This window comes from Bidens hawaiensis, unplaced genomic scaffold (assembly GCF_021521415.1).
Source record: "Bidens hawaiensis isolate Kalapana, Puna unplaced genomic scaffold, B.hawaiensis_p1.1 tig00009086_1, whole genome shotgun sequence".
Lineage (NCBI taxonomy): Eukaryota > Viridiplantae > Streptophyta > Magnoliopsida > Asterales > Asteraceae > Bidens > Bidens hawaiensis.
Window position 1 is genome coordinate 68564 of NW_027491668.1, and position 17864 is coordinate 86427.

The following is a 17864-nucleotide window of genomic DNA, read 5'->3' on the forward strand; positions in this document are numbered from 1 at the left end:
AACCAAAGTTGGTGACTTATTCATTTCATTTTTTTACCTTTTCTTAAGCCTACTGTGCAACTATATCATTTATAATCTCATTTTCATGTTTTGCATCCACATACAGTTCACCAATTGTATGCATCATCTTTACCTATAATTCATTATTTTTAATAATAAATTTAAATTACTAATAATTTCTCTATCGCTTTTCACTTATATATGCACATCTTTATATGTTTACTAATTTTATTCGTATTAATAACCTTTTTAGGCATATCACGACTTTATTTTTTGGCTTTCTGTTTAGGTTGCTATACCAAATGCCGGTAACTTTCAATATCATAATGAATCAACTTGATATCAATTGAATTCCTGCTTCAACATGTATGGAAACTTTACTAGTTAGTATATAAGTTATGATAAATTTAAGTAAATAAATAGTATACATTATTTTACAAATAAAAGTTATAATTAACACACAGTGGGGTGAAAACTTGGGTCGTGAATTTGAACCGACAACCTTGCAAGACCTAGCTCAAGCCATTCATTGCTAATATCCACCCACAGTGACACAAGTGAGGATAAAACTCGTGTCTTCACTAAAAAAACTCATTTCTACCGCTAGGTCGCAAGGGAGGCATATCAAAATTTTATTTAGTATGTCAAAAATGTTTTTAAATAATAATTAAACTATTATGTTACAAATAAAAGTTATAATTAAAATACATAAAAAAATAGGTTAAAATATGAAAAAAAACTAATTATCTATATATAGTAAAAGAGACTTTCGGTGCCACACAACTGAAATAGGTCCCAAAGGTTTTTTATATATAAGATATTTATGAAAGTATAACAATTAAGTATTCTGGTCTGTTGGCTTTGGTTATTTAGTAAATGGTGCTTCCTTGTCTTTGTCTCAGGTTTGACTTTTGGCTAAGGCGGGCATAATATTTCCTTCAGTTTTGTTTTTCCATTTGTGTTATTATCAAACCCAGGTTCGATTATTGGCTAGGGAGGGCAGAATATTTCCTTCACTTTTGTTTTTCATTTGTGTTATTATCAAACTGTTTTAAAACATGTTTTAATTACCATAAATTATAGTAGGTTTATTATAAATTCAACTCCTAAAACGTCATAGTTTTACCAACAGAATAAATATCCTTTTAAAATATTTTATTTGTTTATATGTTAGTCTTTTTATGTCAATATGACGAATTTAATTTTTAGGTTTTAACGTTTTGGTTTTACCAACTTTGTTTATACCATAATAATGAACGTAATTGGTACCGACTGAATTCTCATAAACTCTGTTTTTATACCCTCGGGTTTTACTAATGTTCGGGTTTTACCAACCGAGTAAATGTTGTTTTAAATATTTTTATTTTCTTTTATGTTAAGCTGAAATTGTTTTTTGGGTTTAATTATGATACCAACTGAACCCACGTTGGTGCATTGCTACAGTGTGTTGGATTACATAAAAAGATCTGACTTGCCCAGCGCAATAAACGCATGAGGTAATCAAAACATCACCGCGGGACATCCAATATTGACAACGCTCGGGTTTTACCCACCCCCAAGTTTTACCGAACTTTATTTTATTTCCGGCACCGTAACAAATGTAAACGAAATCGACAAAATTCGCATTGATCCACTGCCGGAAAGCTTGGATTTTTAGCAGCGCCCCAGTTTTACCGACTCACCACCACAATGCCTGAATATGAGTCGACTCGCAGCTGAAACGATCGGGTTTTACAAACGCCAAGGTTTATCGACCGAATAAACATTGTTTTAAATATGTTAACAAAAATTTAATAACATGTTATACGAGTGTCGTAGAGTCACTGCCTCAGCGTCTGGGACCGACTAACATCACCGCATTGGCTCAACTCAATTTTTATTTTTATTTGTTGTTTTTATTTTGTTTTAGTTCTAGTACCATATCGAACATAGCTAATACCAACTAAATTCGTAGTTGACTTGCTGCTTCAGTCCAGGACCAACTGACGCCACCCCATTGGACTAGCTCAATTTTTATTTTTATTTTTTTGTTTTCATTTTGTTTTAGTTCCAGTACCGTAACGAACGTAGCTAATATTGACTGAATTCACGTTGACTCGCTGCTACAACAGTACAACACCTAGGTTTTACTGACCGATCTTACCGCGCAACGCGCGGGTAAATAAATCACTAGTTAATAAGAAAAAAAGAAAAAACAAATTGAGCCAAACTTAAAAGGCTACTTACGAGTCAAACTTAAGCTTTAGAAACTAAGCCTCGAAACGAGCCTAGCTTTAACCCAACGTTTACACCCGTGACATCTATCACTCCTTCTCTGGCACTAAGGGGGCATTTGGCCTAGCTTATTTAACCAAGCTTATAGGCTTTTTTTTTTTTTTTTTTTTTTACAAAATAAGCTTAGTTTGGTGTTTGTTTTAACTTTTTAAGCTTATGTTTATAAGCTTATTTAAGCTAATTTGAAGAAGCTTATTTGAAGATGGTTTTTTAGCTTATTTGAAGAAGCTTATTTGTGTTAGGGTGTAAGTTACTCATTTGACCTCAAATGATGGTGGATTAATAATTATTGAAGCAACTTATTACTTTTAACAAATTAAAGAATAAAGAATTTAACAACTTATTACCAACTTGTAGAATATATGTTAATTCAAACATTTAAAAGAAGCTTATCAAATAAGCTAAACATAAGCCAAAAAATAAAAGGCAAACACCCCTAAACTGTTGATGATGACTAGTTGCAATAATAATAATAATAATAATAATAACAACAACAATGAAGACCTCCAAAAGCAAATCCAAACACACACCATTCCATCTTCATCTTCATCTTCATCTTCATCTTCAGTTGAGTTAGCCTTCCTTCCGATCTGCAACCAACAGAGAGTGGTGAAAATGATAAAAATACCGTACATAACCGCTTTAACAACCTACTTCAGTTACGGTTTGCTCTTCGCTTTCGGTCAATTCCGTGATTTCTTCCGTAACCTCTTCGATTGGTGGAACAAGGATAACAATCTCCAGGTACTGAATCAATCACATCTTAATTCTTTTATTTCTCCACTCTTACCTGTTATTATAATGCGTTAATTAACTATATTATATGCCGTGTATTGTTAGGGCTATGCACCGATCTGCCTAGGGCTTGAAGATTTTTATATTCGCCGCCTATATCTTCGTATTCAGGTATAATAATAATAATAATAATAATAATAATAATAATTTCCCGCTGTTTCTGTTCGGTGTGCTTTGTTTATGTAAATGATGTAGAGGTGCAAACAAGCCGAGCCGAGCTTAGCCTGAGCTCGACCAGGCTCGAGCTCGGCTCGTTTAACTTACACAGAGCTAGAGCTCGGCTCGTTTCAACCTCTATTATCAAAGCTCTAGCTCGGCTCGTGTTAGTATCAAAAGTATAAGTCAAAGGGTTATATTGTCATAGTTAGTAAGTCAAGGGACTAAAAGTACAATAGTTGTAATAGTTAGTTAGAACAAGTCAGTTAGCAAAGTCTGTTACGATCGTTGTATAACTACTGAATTGATGAGTAATGAAAACTAGCTATTGATTGTGGTATTCTTCTTCTCTCTTGATTCTTTATCTCAATTTCTAGCTAACAAACTGGTGTCAAAGCAATTCTTTCCTCGGAACCCGCTTGATTTCTTCACCAAATTCGATTCGTCATTCAATCTGTTATTCTTTTTCGTTTCAATTCGTTGAAATTGATCATTGCTCGATCAATTTCAATCTCTGTTACATTCAATTTCATTTCAATTCTTTAAGAATAGATGATTGTTCGATCAATTCATTTTTTCCCCAATTTCAATCAATTTTGCCCTAATTTCAATTCAGTTTCAATCAGTAATGACTACTCGTAATATGTCAATGGATCAGCGAGTACAAGAACACGACGTAGTCTTGAATCGTTTGGAGTTGGCTATCACAAAGAATGCCGAGAACATTGCTTCAATGAAGACACAAAGGAGAATCAAATGAACGAGCTTATCAGCGCTGAGCAACAATAAAACAGCAATCATCATCACCATGGCATAAGTGTGAATGGACCGACTGATAATTCACATCTACATCCTTTCCATAACAGCCGTAATCGTTTGACAAAGATAGATTTTCCAAAATTCAATGGTGATAATATAGAGGGTTGGTTAATTAGAGCAGAGCACTTCTTTGATATTGATGTCACTCCTGAAAATCTCAAGGTTCGTCATGCTGTAGTTCATTTAGAGGATACAACTTTATTTTGGCATCAATCATTTGTTAGATCGAGGGGTGGTAGTATTGATGGCATGATGTGGTATGAGTATAAGGGATTTATAGTTTCAAGATTTGGTTTTGGCCTTAATCAATATGCTATGGGTTCTTTAGCAGATTTGAAACAAACTAATCAATCTCTTGATGAATTTTGTAAAGAGTTTGATATAGCATTGACTAGGGTTGACATTTGTGATGATTATGCTGTGAGCATGTTTCTTAGAGCCATTAAGCCTGAAATTGGAAATCCGGTGAAGTTGATTAGGCCAAGAACTTTACCAGAAGCTTGCATGCTGGCTAGAGTTCAAAATGATAACAATATGTCCCTGGTACAACCCATTAGATCCTTTAAACCATCCTATTCTGCATCTACTTCAAGAACCACCGATTATAGCAATAGAGGTGGTGGTGTGAACCTGCCCTTGTTACCTACTCCATCTTTGAAATCTAAGTCTCTTAATGCTAGAAGATTAAGCCATAAAGAGATAGAAGAAAAAAGGGCCAAGGGTGAATGTTTTGGATGTACTGAAAAGTACACTCCAAACCACATTTGTAAGAATAAACAATTATTCTCTATTGAAATAGTAGAAATAAAGGAAGATTGTAGTGATTCTGTGGAGCTCTTAAGGCAAGAGTTACAAGATCCATGTATTTCTTTGAATGCTATAATGGGAGTGAAATCATTTTCTACCATGATGGTGAAAGGATCAATAGGCACTAAACCCATGCAGATTCTCATCGACTCGGGGTCAACTCATAATTTTCTTAATAAGGATTTGGCTTTGAAGATGAAATGTCCTATTAAACCCATCAGTGAGTTAAGTATTACCATTGCTGATGGTAACAAGTTGGCTTGTACTCACTTATGTGAGCACTTTAAGTGGAGTATGCCAGGTAACTGGTTTACTACTGATGTTATGCTCATTCCATTAAGTAATTACGATATGGTATTAGGAGTGCAATGGTTACAAACTCTCAATGACATTATGTGGAATTTTAAAGAGTTGACTATGAGGTTTAAAGTGGCTAACCAGTTGTTTGAATTGAAGGGAATTGATGCAAAAGATATGCAATTATGTTCTACAGAAAAGTTGGGAAGTTTATTGACACAAGATGTTGCTACTGCACAACTTTATAGCCTGCAAGCTGTGGGGTCAAGTTCCTTTCAACATGATACCAGCATTGTCAATTTTACCCCTAGTCAGCAATTAGATGCATTACTTCACCAATTTCAACACATTTTTGAGGTACCTATTACTTTACCTCCTAAAAGAGACTGTGATCATAGAATCTTGTTAAAAGACGAAAATGTCACAATCAACCAAAGAGCTTATAGGTATCCTGTTGGTCAAAAAGATGTTTTGGAGAAATTGACTCAAGAATTATTAGATGTTGGTACTGTTCGAAATAGCAAAAGTACCTTTGCGTTACCTATAGTTTTAGTAAAAAAAAGGATGGAACTTGGCGATTTTGTGTTGACTATAGACAGTTAAATGAGGCTACTATTAAAAACAGATTTCCCATTCCACTTATTGAAGAATTATTAGATGAGTTGGGGGGTGCTACTGTGTTTTCTAAGCTTGACTTAAGGGTTGGTTACCATCAGATAAGAATGGACGAAAGAGATATTCATAAAACAGCTTTTAGAACCCACCAGGGCTTGTTTGAATTTGTAGTGATGCCCTTTGGTCTCACTAATGCACCTGCTACATTTCAATCTTTAATGAATGAAACATTCAAGGCTTTATTAAGAAAGACCACTCTAGTATTCTTTGATGACATACTAGTTTACAGCCCAACTATGACTCAACATGTGACTGATCTTGAACAAGTGTTGCTACTTATGAGAGAGAATTCACTCATGGCTAAGAAGTCCAAATGCTCTTTTGGAGGGGCTGCTGTAGAATACTTGGGCCATATTATCTCTGGTCAAGGGGTACAAACTGATCCCAAGAAAATCATAGCCATTCAAGAATGGCCAATTCCTCAAAATCTTAAGCAATTAAGGGGTTTTTTGGGATTGGCAGGCTATTATAGAAGGTTCATCAAATCCTTTGGAATTCATGCAAGACTTCTAACAGAATTATTAAAGAAGGAAGAATCTTTTGTTTGGACAAAGTACAGGAAGCATTTGAAAAGTTAAAGGCTGCTCTGACCGTTGCACCAGTGTTGGCTCTCCCTGACTTTACAAAAACATTTATCATCGAGACAGATGCTTCTTCTAAAGGAATGGGTGTAGTTTTGATGCAGGAAAATCATCCTATAGCTTTTATCAGTAAAGCATTTTCTGTAAGACAGCTTACTCTGTTAGTATATGAAAAGGAACTCTTGGCAATCATGATGGTTGTAAAGCAATAGCACCATTATTTGGTTGCTAAGAAGTTTATAATAAAAACGGATCACAAGAGTTTGAAGTTCTTATTAACTCTAGAAAATCACTACTTCTTTACAACAGTCTTGGTTAGCTAAATTGATGGGGTACACTTATGAGATAGTGTACAAGAAGGGCACTGAAAATGTGGTAGCTGATGGGCTGTCTAGAATGCCTGGATTAGCACTATTTGAGATAGGTATGACTGCTATTGATCCTTTGTTACTAAACAGGATTAAAGCTTCATGGGAGCATGATGTTTATCTTCAATCTGCCATACAAAAGTTAGTTCAAGGGCAAAAGATTCCTCATGTTACTTGGAATGATGGTTTGTTGAGGAGAAAAAACAAGTTGTGGATTGGAGATGATAGTCAGTTAAAACAAGACATAATTGAGCTGTTTCATTCTTCTGCAATGGGAGGTCACTCTGGTTATGTGCCCACATTAAAAAAGGTAAAGAATTTTTGCTATTGGAAGGGGTGTGCTAAACAAGTATATAAGTGTGTAAAAGAATGCTCCCAATGTCAGCAGTCAAAGTATGAACCTTTGGCTATTCCTGGCCCATTGCAACCTTTGCCAGTCCCTACTCATATCTTTACCGATATTTCAATGGATTTTATCTCAGGTTTGCCCAAAATTCAAGGTAAAGATACCATCTTGGTTATTGTAGATAGGTTAACCAAGTATGTCCATTTTACCCCTCTAGCCCATCCCTATAATGCCCCTCAAGTTGCACAAGTTTTTCTTGATACAATATTCAAATTACATGGTAATCCTCTTATCATTGTATCTGACCGCGATCCACTCTTTGTGAGTCGATTCTGGAAAGAATTTATGAAACTCCAAGGTATTCAACTGGCATATTCTACTGCATGTCATTCCCAGAGTGATGATGGGCAGACTGAGGTATTAAATAGGTGTTTAGAGACCTATCTGAGGTGTATGTGTATGCAGGCACCTAATCAATGGTTAAAATGGTTAAGTTTGGCAGAGTGGTGGTACAATACTACCTATCATTCCTCTATCAAGACCACCCGTTTTGAAGCATTATATGGGTACCCTCCTCCTTTACATATTCCGTACATACCGAACGATACTAAGGTAGAGGCTGTGGAGATATTGCATAGAAATAGGGAGGCTATGATTACCAGTCTTAAACAAAATCTAAACCAAACCAGGAACCGTATGAAACAGTTTGCTGAGAAGCACAGAAGTGAAAGAAATTTTGATTTAGGGGACTGGGTTTATCTAAAGTTGAGGCCTTTTGTGCAGACTTCGTTAAAAACTCGGAAATATTCAAAGCTTGGTCCTAAATATTATGGGCCTTTTTTAGTTTTGGAAAAGATTGGTTCAGTTGCTTATAAACTGTATTTACCCTCTGATGCCCAACTCCATCCAGTTTTTCATGTCTCCTTATTAAAGAAAGCTCATGGGCAACACTTGCCTGTTATTCCTTTGCCCACGAATCCCAGATTCATGTTTCAACCGCGTGCAATTGTTGATCACGGATTGGTTCGTAAAGGTAGTCGCTCTGTTTCTCAAGTGTTAGTGCATTGGCAAGGTGTTCCTCTTTCGGATGCTACATGGGAATTCGAGGAGGAGTTTAAGATGAGATTTCTGGACTTTAATTCTTGAGGACAAGAATGTTTTTCTACGCGGGGAGTTGTGTTAGTATCAAAAGTATAAGTCAAAGGGTTATATTGTTTTAGCTAGTAAGTCAAGGGACTAAAAGTACAATAGTTGTAATAGTTAGTTAGAACAAGTCAGTTAGCAAAGTCTGTTACGATCGTTGTATAACTACTGAATTGATGAGTAATGAAAACTAGCTATTGATTGTGGTATTCTTCTTCTCCCTTGATTCTTTATCTCAATTTCTAGCTAACAGCTCGTGAGTAGATTTTCAAGCTCGAGCTCGGCTCGTTTACTATTTATCAATTAATTTTATATAATTATAATTATTTTTATATATATTTTTCTATTATAAGTTTATGTATAAAATAATATAAATTATTTAGTTATTTTTATTTATTTTTATAACATTTTATATATTAATTAATAATTATTAAATATATGTTTAAAAAAAATTATATAAATGGCAGGCTCGTTTAGGCTCGCGAGCCAGCTCGAGCTCGACAGTGAGGCTCGGGCTCGGGCTCGTTTAATAAACGAGCTTACTTTTAGGCTCGAGCTCGGGCTCGATTAAGCTTGGCTCGATCAAGCTTTTTAACGAGCCGATCTCGAGTAGCTCGTGAACAGCTCGGCTCGTTTGCACCCCTAGACGCAGGGCTCTAAACGAACTGAACGTTTGGCGAATTGTTAGTGAACGGTTTGGCGGAAATTTGTTTATGTTCCTTCGCTTAATAAATGAACGAATATGAACAAGGAATTTGTTTGGTAATATAATGAACGAACATGAACACATGTTCGTTCAGTTGTGTTTGTGAAGGTTCGATAAAGTGTTCGTTTATGTTCATAAATGTTTGTTTTTCAAAGGTTTTTAATACTTCTTATTGACCTTTTTAATCATATCATATAGACTAAGGAATTTTTTTAGCTATAAAACAAGAATATATATGAGTATTATGTGATTTATATATATGTAAAATTAACATACGAATATGAATGTTAAATAGCCGGGCCGAATCGTTGACACTGACCATTCTCGGTTAGCCAAATCAAATAAAACATTGTTTGTGTTCATTTGTATTCGTGAACTGTTCATGAACAAGTGTGTTTCCTCAAATCCTTAATGAACAAACACAAACAAGAATTTGCATCCGGTTAGCTGTGCATGAACCGTTTGATTGCCTGATAACAGCTTAACGGATAAACATGAACTAGGCCTTGTTCGGTTCGGTTCGGTTCGTTTGCAGCCCTATGTGCACTGAAACTTGCCTCTGTAACTTTTACTCAACCAAGTTCACTGTACATGTAGGATTGTTTTGGACGACCTATATCGAGTCCACCTGATGCTTGGTTTGATGTGCTGGAGCGTGTTTCCAAAGATAATAACAAGACACTCAAGTGAGTGAGTGGATATGCATCCTGAGTTTGCAGTTGAAATTTACCATATTGATTTGGTTCCCCCTTAATATCCAAATGTTAGAACATGTTATGACTTATGATGCATCCCATTTCAGTCTACAAGGTGTCCTCAACATTCGTTTTAAACTAAAAAATTTATATATATTCGCAGGCGGACTACAAAAGTAAACAGGTGCCTTAACTTGGGATCATATAACTACCTTGGATTTGCAGCTGCAGATGAATACTGCACGCCCCGTGTAATTCAGTCTTTGAAGAAATACTTTGCAAGCACGTGCAGTTCTCGTGCTGATGCAGGTAGTTTTCTAGTTCCATATCCTGTCTATAATAGAAAAGATTACACAAATGGTCCCTGTGGTATGTTAAAGTTTCACTTTTGGTCTTCAAGTATGGGAGAGTACACCACTGATCCAAACGTAGGTAAGAGCGTAACACCGATGGCCCCTGGTATGGATGGAGTTAATTACATTTAAAAAGTGTAAGGGAATTTGATAAAAATTAAAGATTATCGAAATGCCTCCAGCGCCACAATCACATGTCACAACGAGATTGCTTTTTCGACTTCTTAGGCTATCTCTACTTTGTTAATGAACCCTCCTCTCTCTCTCTCTCACACACATAAGTTTTGACTAGTGGTATACTTTCACATAGACCAAAACTGAAATTTAAACATACCATAGGGACCGTTCGTGTAATTTTTTTAACGCATGTAAATGGAATTTAAGTTCTGATCTGTTACCTTTATTTGTAATTATAAATTCAGGAACTACAGCACTGCATTCTGAATTAGAGGAGGCGGTGGCTCGTTTTATTGGGAAACCAGCTGCTTTAGTTACTGGAATGGGTTATGTCACTAACTCTGCTATCCTTCCTGTCTTAATTGGAAAAGTATGCACCGCTACTTGAATATTAATACGAATGAGACGTTTTGTTTCTCACTATTTTCATGAATGTTCACAGGGAGGGTTAATAATCAGTGATTCTTTGAATCACAACTCTATTGTCAATGGCGCTCGAGGGTCCGGTGCTACAATTAGAGTATTTCAACATAACAGTAAGTTCATGCGCATTTTTTGTTAAAATTCGTTTAGGCATATTTATTTTGTTATTGACTTGCATACTTTTATATGTAGCACCTTCTCATTTAGAGAGTGTATTGAGAGAAAACATTGCACATGGTCAACCGAGAACACATAGACCTTGGAAGAAAATCATGGTTGTTGTGGAGGGGATATACAGCATGGAAGGAGAAATTTGCAAGCTTCCTGAGATTGTTTCAATATGTAAAAAGTACAAGGTAATTCATTTCAGTGATAAGACTCTTTAACTGTACTTTTGTTGACCACATGTGTTGTATATGTAACAGGCATACGTGTATTTGGATGAAGCTCATAGTATTGGAGCAATTGGGAAAACTGGAAGAGGTGTGTGTGAGCTTTTGGGTGTCGATACTGCTGATGTGGATATTATGATGGGAACTTTCACGAAATCATTCGGTTCATGTGGTGGTTACATAGCAGGATCCGAGGTCTCTTATTATTATTATTATTGTTGTTGTTGTTGTTAAAATTATGATCATCATCGTCATTATCATTTATATGTATTTACATTTCTTTTTGCATGACAGGAACTTATTCAGTATTTAAAATACACTTGTCCGGCTCATCTATACGCCACATCAATATCACCGCCTGCTGCTCAGCAAATTATATCTGCCATAAAGGTTATTCTCGGAGAAGACGGCTCTAGTCGAGGTTCATATTTCTTATTTCTATAAATTTACTCTCTAAACAGCATTTTGACCATGTTGATCATAATTAGCCGATATTTAATTGTTATTCTTACTTTTTCTATATAGGTGCTCAGAAGCTGGCTCAAATTCGTGACAACAGCAATTATTTTAGATCAGAGTTGCTGAAAATGGGATTTGAAGTTTTAGGCGATGATGACTCGCCTATAATGCCTATAATGCTTTATAATCCTGGAAAAATCCCTGCCTTTTCAAGAGAGTGTCTCAAACGGAATGTATGTCTTTTCTAATAATGTCTATTTCTTAAAACATATTTAATATATACATGTTTTTTTTTTAGTTTTTTAATTTGTGACAACAGGTGGCGGTTGTTATGGTTGGTTTTCCAGCTAGCCCTTTACTGTTATCTAGAACGCGTATATGCATTTCTGCTGCTCATACACACGAAGACATGGTTAAAGCGTTAGAGGTTATAAGTACAGTTGGAGACATGGTGGGGATTAAATACTTTCCAGCTGAACCGAATAAGCCACAACTTGAAGGAAACAGAGTAAAGGTGGAGTAGATTTTATCATCATTATTATTCTTTTTAATATTTTGGGTCGGGTAAAAATTCATCGAGTCGTTAAAAAACCACGTATGTTGGTGGTTGGAGAACAAGATACATGTAAATACTTGTATGCTTTTCTTTATAGAATCTTGGTTGGGTTTCTTGTATCATGTTTATATGTATCAAGTTTTTAAGTGGAATTTTGGGCTAGGGCCGGTATTCATGGTCTGTCGGTCTGGTTTGGTCGACAGTCATGATTTAATATGTAGTATGAGGTTGCATTATATGAACATGACTAGAAAACTAGATCATTTGCAATGTACATACCAATTGCAAAGAATTCAAACTCGTGAAGCTCTTACATTCTTGCATCTGGCAACCTAGAGATGAATTTATACGAGGTTAACGTTGTGAATTGTTTTCGTGGTGGTTTCTATGTTTCCGGACTTAGAAGTCGTTGAACGGGTTGGTGTAATAAGTTTGTATTACATAACATTATTCATAAAAATGAGCTGATTCGTGTATATTAGTTTAAATTAAAAAAAAAATTATTAAGCCCCGTATGCGCATTTTTGACTAAATCATTCACATAAAATAAAAATTTAAGTGCTGATTATAAATGGATAAAATAATAGGAAAAAAAAGGGTGGTGGATTTTGATAATTAAAATAATAGAAAAAGGATGATGGATTAAAAATATTGCTAGCAAATATTAAAATCCACTTACCAAAGATACCAATAAACAATTCATTCTTATTTCGGTTCGATTAATGTTTTGGTTGGGCAAATGAACTGGTGATGAAGTGGTATGTGACCCAGATTCGATTCCTATTTCTAACATTTAGTTTCAGACGCATCATAGTGATGACGAGAGACTAGGCGAGTAGATGGTTTTCATTAGTTGGATACTTGAACTGAACGGGTTTTTTTCTCACCGCACTGTCGTGCCTTAGGCGAGTGTTCATCGGCATTGGCCTTAGGTGATGGTTTTTCCTGGATCGAAAGACCAGTGTATCCCGATGTGGTAAATTTAGCCAGTATTCCATTTGGAGTGGATTCGTTAGCCGTTAAAAAAATGTTTTGGTCGGAGAGAGATGTTTTTAATAAATTTACCTTCTAGCCCCTGTAAATCAAGAATCTGCAAGCTGCAACCACCCCCCCTAAAAGTTTCATTTCGAAACAACTTCTCCATTTCCAAGTAACTATTTTAACGTATACTTCTTTTAAAAATAATTTAAAATTTTAAATATAAATTCTCCATTATGGTTTTTAATTCTAACTAACTAATAATTAGTGGTGTTAAAATCGTGTCTAAAACAAGATATTATCAAACTTTTAATTATTGTAATTTTGTTTAAAGTTCAGATTCATTGCATATTTTCTATGTATTGCCTTAGATATGTATTAATTTCAGATTTGGTATTAATTTTCAAACAAGGTGTAGCACTGTAGATAGCCTAAGAAGCTCAAGAAGATTTGTAGGCCATTGATTAAAGAAAGTTGAGGGTAAGAAACTTTTTAGTATTTGAATACTTAAAACCTGTTTACTTAGAAAAAATCAAATAATGAAACCCACCAAAATCATTTTAATATAACTAGATTTATTATGTTACACCCAAAGCTCTAACTTTTTTTTTATATATCATACAAGAACTTCTTAAACAGCTTCATATGCTCAGTTTGTAGCGAAATGACTATTGACAAGCTCCCGTCTTTGATCGGGCTCGGTAACAAGGTGCATACTCCTTCATCGCTGATCATAACGGGGCCCATGAATATCGGTCGACCCCATCCGAAGTCCACATCATGAATTGGAAACCAAGCCCATGTAGTTAGAAAAATATTCGAGCTTTTAAAAGTTTCCACTGTGTCACCAACCAGAGACGTCATATCAGGCTGAAGTTCCAAGTAGTCGATTGCTGACCTTATGTAATTGTTGGTCCTCCTCACTACCGCGTCGTGGATATTACTAGCGGCGTACCAACTAGGTTTTGATAGAATATCACCCACAAGTATTGATGCCATATTTGTGAAGACAACATTCCCAAAATAGCCTGGTGGTAGTGCGGGCTCAAGATGGGCCCGCACATCGGAAGGAAAGTAGAGCTTCGTTTCCTCCTCATCAGGAAGGGAACGAGCTCTACACATGCACTTCCAAATATGACCTGAGATAATCTCAAATGTACTATAGTTGATGGGACTGCCATCCTCACTCGATTTTGCTTTAAGCGCATTGCTTTGGTCTCGTGTTACCTTGAAAATTGAGAATGCTATTTCGCGTGGTTGGGCTTTGAGTGGCAGTTTCGTTGGCGGACCAAGGTGGTATTCGATGTGGTCATATACTGGCTGTGGTGGGACCCGAGCACGAAGGAGGGTTCGATCTATGAAGGGCGGCGTGATGAGGTCAAGGCCATGAGCCATATCGGCCCAAGCGTTCATGAAATGAAGCGCAGAGATCCCGTCACAAACGTAATGGTGCATCCCAACTCCCAGAGAAACTCCTCCACATTTGAAGAATGTGACCTGCTCAAATTTGCATATAAAAGATAAGTTAGAGCATTCTCAACCGATCCTCAGTCTCAACTTTCATATTATGTCTACTCCAAGTTATATTTTTGTTAACATTATAGAAATTAAATATTTTATTACAAGTTAGAATGTCACTAAAGGATAAAGTACTTTGATTAAGTTAGTTAAGTCTATTTATATATTTTAAAATTTTAAATATTTCTAGTTAGCGGAATTCCCACATGTTGTGACGGGAATTCCATGTTGAAACCCATAGTAAAAAATACCGAAAAATACCATGTTGAAAATCAAAACCACAAAAGTTACACGAAAGTTTTGCGTAACACATAAAATAAAGTCGTAATATGCTCAAAATGATAACGACTTAAAAATCATAAAAACGGATACCGATACCGATAATCGATAATGTTGACACCGACATAGATGTTGTTAGGTCAGTTTAAATTAACGAACATAAGTTATTAGAGAAAAATAAAATTATTTAAAAATTAAATGAGTTAAAACTTATGGTTAGCACTTGGCATTGAATTGAAGTTACATAAAATCCATACATAATCATGCATGGAAATGTTTTTAATCACCTGTAACACCAATAACGGATACGATTCAATTCCTCGTGAGTAATCAACGGCTGGGATAAGCTCCTGGAGCTCGGGTGTAGGCGTAAAGTCCCCAAAATCATCAATCACACCATCATATTCCGCCTCCAAGAACAACACGCCTTGTCCTTGACAATCGATCTCAATCCTGCCGTTCTCGCTTTCCTTCAACCTACCCGCCAACGGGTAAAATGCAACCAAAGCTCTGCTCAAAGCTTCCTTTATGAGTTTTGTATCAAAGAAGTTGGCAGTACCGTTGGGACGGTAAATATAGACCGTTTGTGTGTGAGCACATGGGACCATGAGGTCGAGGTTTGAGTTCCATAGGTTTATGTTTGGAGTCTGGTCAACTGGAACCACCGTAGTTGATTCTCGTACCACGATCTTCATGTGTATGTTTGGTTGTTAATGTGTATCTGAAATTAATATTGTATGATGTATTAGGAAAATTTATAATGTATGCAGCGTTGATTTTGTGTTGCGTAGGGCCGGGTATATTTGACATTTGCGACTTTGTGCTGTCAAAACGCATATTGAATATTAAATTCTCATAATTCAAATTCAAGCACAAATATTTAATTTCTTGTGTTTCTCGTTTAATCACTGATCAGTTAAACTAGTGATTTCTCGTGTGTGTTGCATCAAATTCTGTCGGTAAAACTTGAGCGTTGCAGCGGCAAGCTAATGCGAACTCTGTCGGTATCAGCTACGTTCATTACGTTACCGGATTAAAACTAAAACACAGATTCTTCAAATTAATATGTTTAAAAAAACAAAACAATGTAGCTGCACTCATATAACTTATTGTATAAAAATTTAATTAATTTAAAACGTTTTTTCAGTTGGTAAAACCTGAGCGTTGCGAAGGTGACTCGACTTATATTCAGCCGATATCGGCTACGTTTTACGGTACCATAACTAAAAACAAAAGATAAGTTTGTGAAATTAACAAATAAAATGACTATTAGCATATGCATATAAAAGAAATTAAAATATGTAAACCGGCGTTTATTCGGTCGGTAAAACCTGGACGTTGGTAAAACCTGAGTGCTAATCAGGGTGTTGTTAGTGAAGCCTGGGTGTTGGTAAAACTTGAGCTTTAAAACATGGATGTTGATAAAACCCGAGCGTTAGACGGCAAGCAGACGCAAATATAGTTAGTATTTGTTACGTTCGTTGGGTATAAACATAACTTAAAAAACAAACAAACAAAAAATCAAACATATTTTGAAAGGCAAAAAAAAAAAAATCGTTGGGTATAAGCATAACTTAAAAAACAAACAAACATATTTTGAAAGGAAAAAAAAATCAAAATGAGTCTTCTGGCACCGACATGTCACATTTACTTCTATATAGATAATACTTGTCTATATATAATACTAGGTTAAGTACCCATGCCTTATACGAGTTGGACAACTTAAATTCTGTTAGTGATATCTTACAATTCATATATATATATATATATATATATATATATATATATATATATATATACCGCTTCCGTAGGGCCTTCTCCGAGGATTTAAGTACCTTGGCCGAGCCGAAATAAAAAAGCCGTAGACCTTAATGGATAACAAAATATATAAGCTAATTTTTATAAACCACGATTAATGTTATAACAATAAATATAACAAAAATATAATATGAATTCAATACTCATAGTTTCGAAACCCTAAAACTTAATGCTTATACGAGTTATTAATACAAAATTTATTAAAATTAATATAGTTATTTTAATATAAACTCAATTTTTTTTTAAATTTTTTTGAAGGATTTTAAATGATATGGTGTAATAAAAGTTAAGGTGAAGTATAAACAAAACTAAAAGGGGGGAGAGTATGCAAATAATATATTTAATTATGAAATAAAGAGCGGGGGCTATTTTTGCCATTACTTGAAACTTGATTTTGTTGGCATCTTCTCCACCAAGGCTTTCCGGCAAAGTTATCTAGTGAACCTATTTTTCCGGTGACTTTTAAACACCAAAATTAACGACCGATTCAACCAATTGACGATGCCGTTTAACTCAAAATCTTTGATATATCAAACATATGCATGTATAAAAAAGTTTGGGCCCTCGAAACTTACTTGCCCAGGCCGGAGGTGCGGCTCGCATACCTGCGTTTCAGGAAGACTCACATGAGCATTGAAAGTAGTTCCAAACACTATTAGAAAAAAATAAGTTAATAGAATTATATAATATTCTGTCTAGGGTTCTCTTTTTCATTCAGCTTCAACACAGTCATTGACCGAATAAGAGGTTCAACTTTCCATTCATAAGCCATTTTTAAAAGAGCCAAATGCTCTTATGTATGTACGATTTAGATATGCCATATGAATGGAGCCATTCAGTAGCAAACAAACACCCCCTTAGTCTTTTCGGTTCAGACTTTGTAACTATATATTGAGGATTGCTTCGTTTGAGACGTTAAATCAACTCATGTTTTGCAAATGAGAGCATGATTGTTTTTACTTATGTTCTATTTGGTCGTGGTTTAATTATGCATAATTTATTCTCTCTCTCTCTCTCTCTCTAAAATGTATATTCTTATTTTGTAGGTTAGTAGACTTTTAAGTTATTTAATCATGCAAATAAACTTAAAGAGAGAATCATGAAGAATATATGTAGAAATATTTAAAGATAATGGTATAATGATCATGTTGTAGTTGAAATCAAGTGGTGGCCATGTCATTGATCTTATCTTGGCATCCACTAATTAAAGAAGCAATTTCTTTAGGGATCAAATTGGTTTTAAGAGTTG

At 35.3% G+C, this 17864-nt stretch overlaps 2 protein-coding genes across 2 annotated transcripts; one reads left to right on the forward strand and one right to left on the reverse strand.

Moving 5' to 3' along the window:
* Positions 1 to 2838: 2838 nt before the first annotated feature.
* LOC143531186 (long chain base biosynthesis protein 2a-like) lies at positions 2839 to 12207 on the forward strand. Its single transcript, XM_077026533.1, has 11 exons — positions 2839 to 3018; positions 3115 to 3180; positions 9565 to 9653; positions 9826 to 9971; positions 10438 to 10562; positions 10635 to 10728; positions 10808 to 10971; positions 11041 to 11202; positions 11302 to 11428; positions 11533 to 11699; positions 11786 to 12207. Exons 1-11 carry the CDS (start codon positions 2890 to 2892, stop codon positions 11987 to 11989), a joined length of 1473 nt encoding a protein of 490 aa, XP_076882648.1. The 5' UTR covers positions 2839 to 2889; the 3' UTR covers positions 11990 to 12207.
* A 1393-nt stretch (positions 12208 to 13600) lies between these two features.
* LOC143531204 (shikimate O-hydroxycinnamoyltransferase-like) lies at positions 13601 to 15500 on the reverse strand. The gene is made up of 2 exons (XM_077026549.1): positions 15085 to 15500; positions 13601 to 14497 (listed from the first exon to the last, which is right to left on the reverse strand). Exons 1-2 carry the CDS (start codon positions 15490 to 15492, stop codon positions 13610 to 13612), a joined length of 1296 nt encoding a protein of 431 aa, XP_076882664.1. The 5' UTR covers positions 15493 to 15500; the 3' UTR covers positions 13601 to 13609.
* Between the last annotated feature and the right edge of the window lie 2364 nt (positions 15501 to 17864).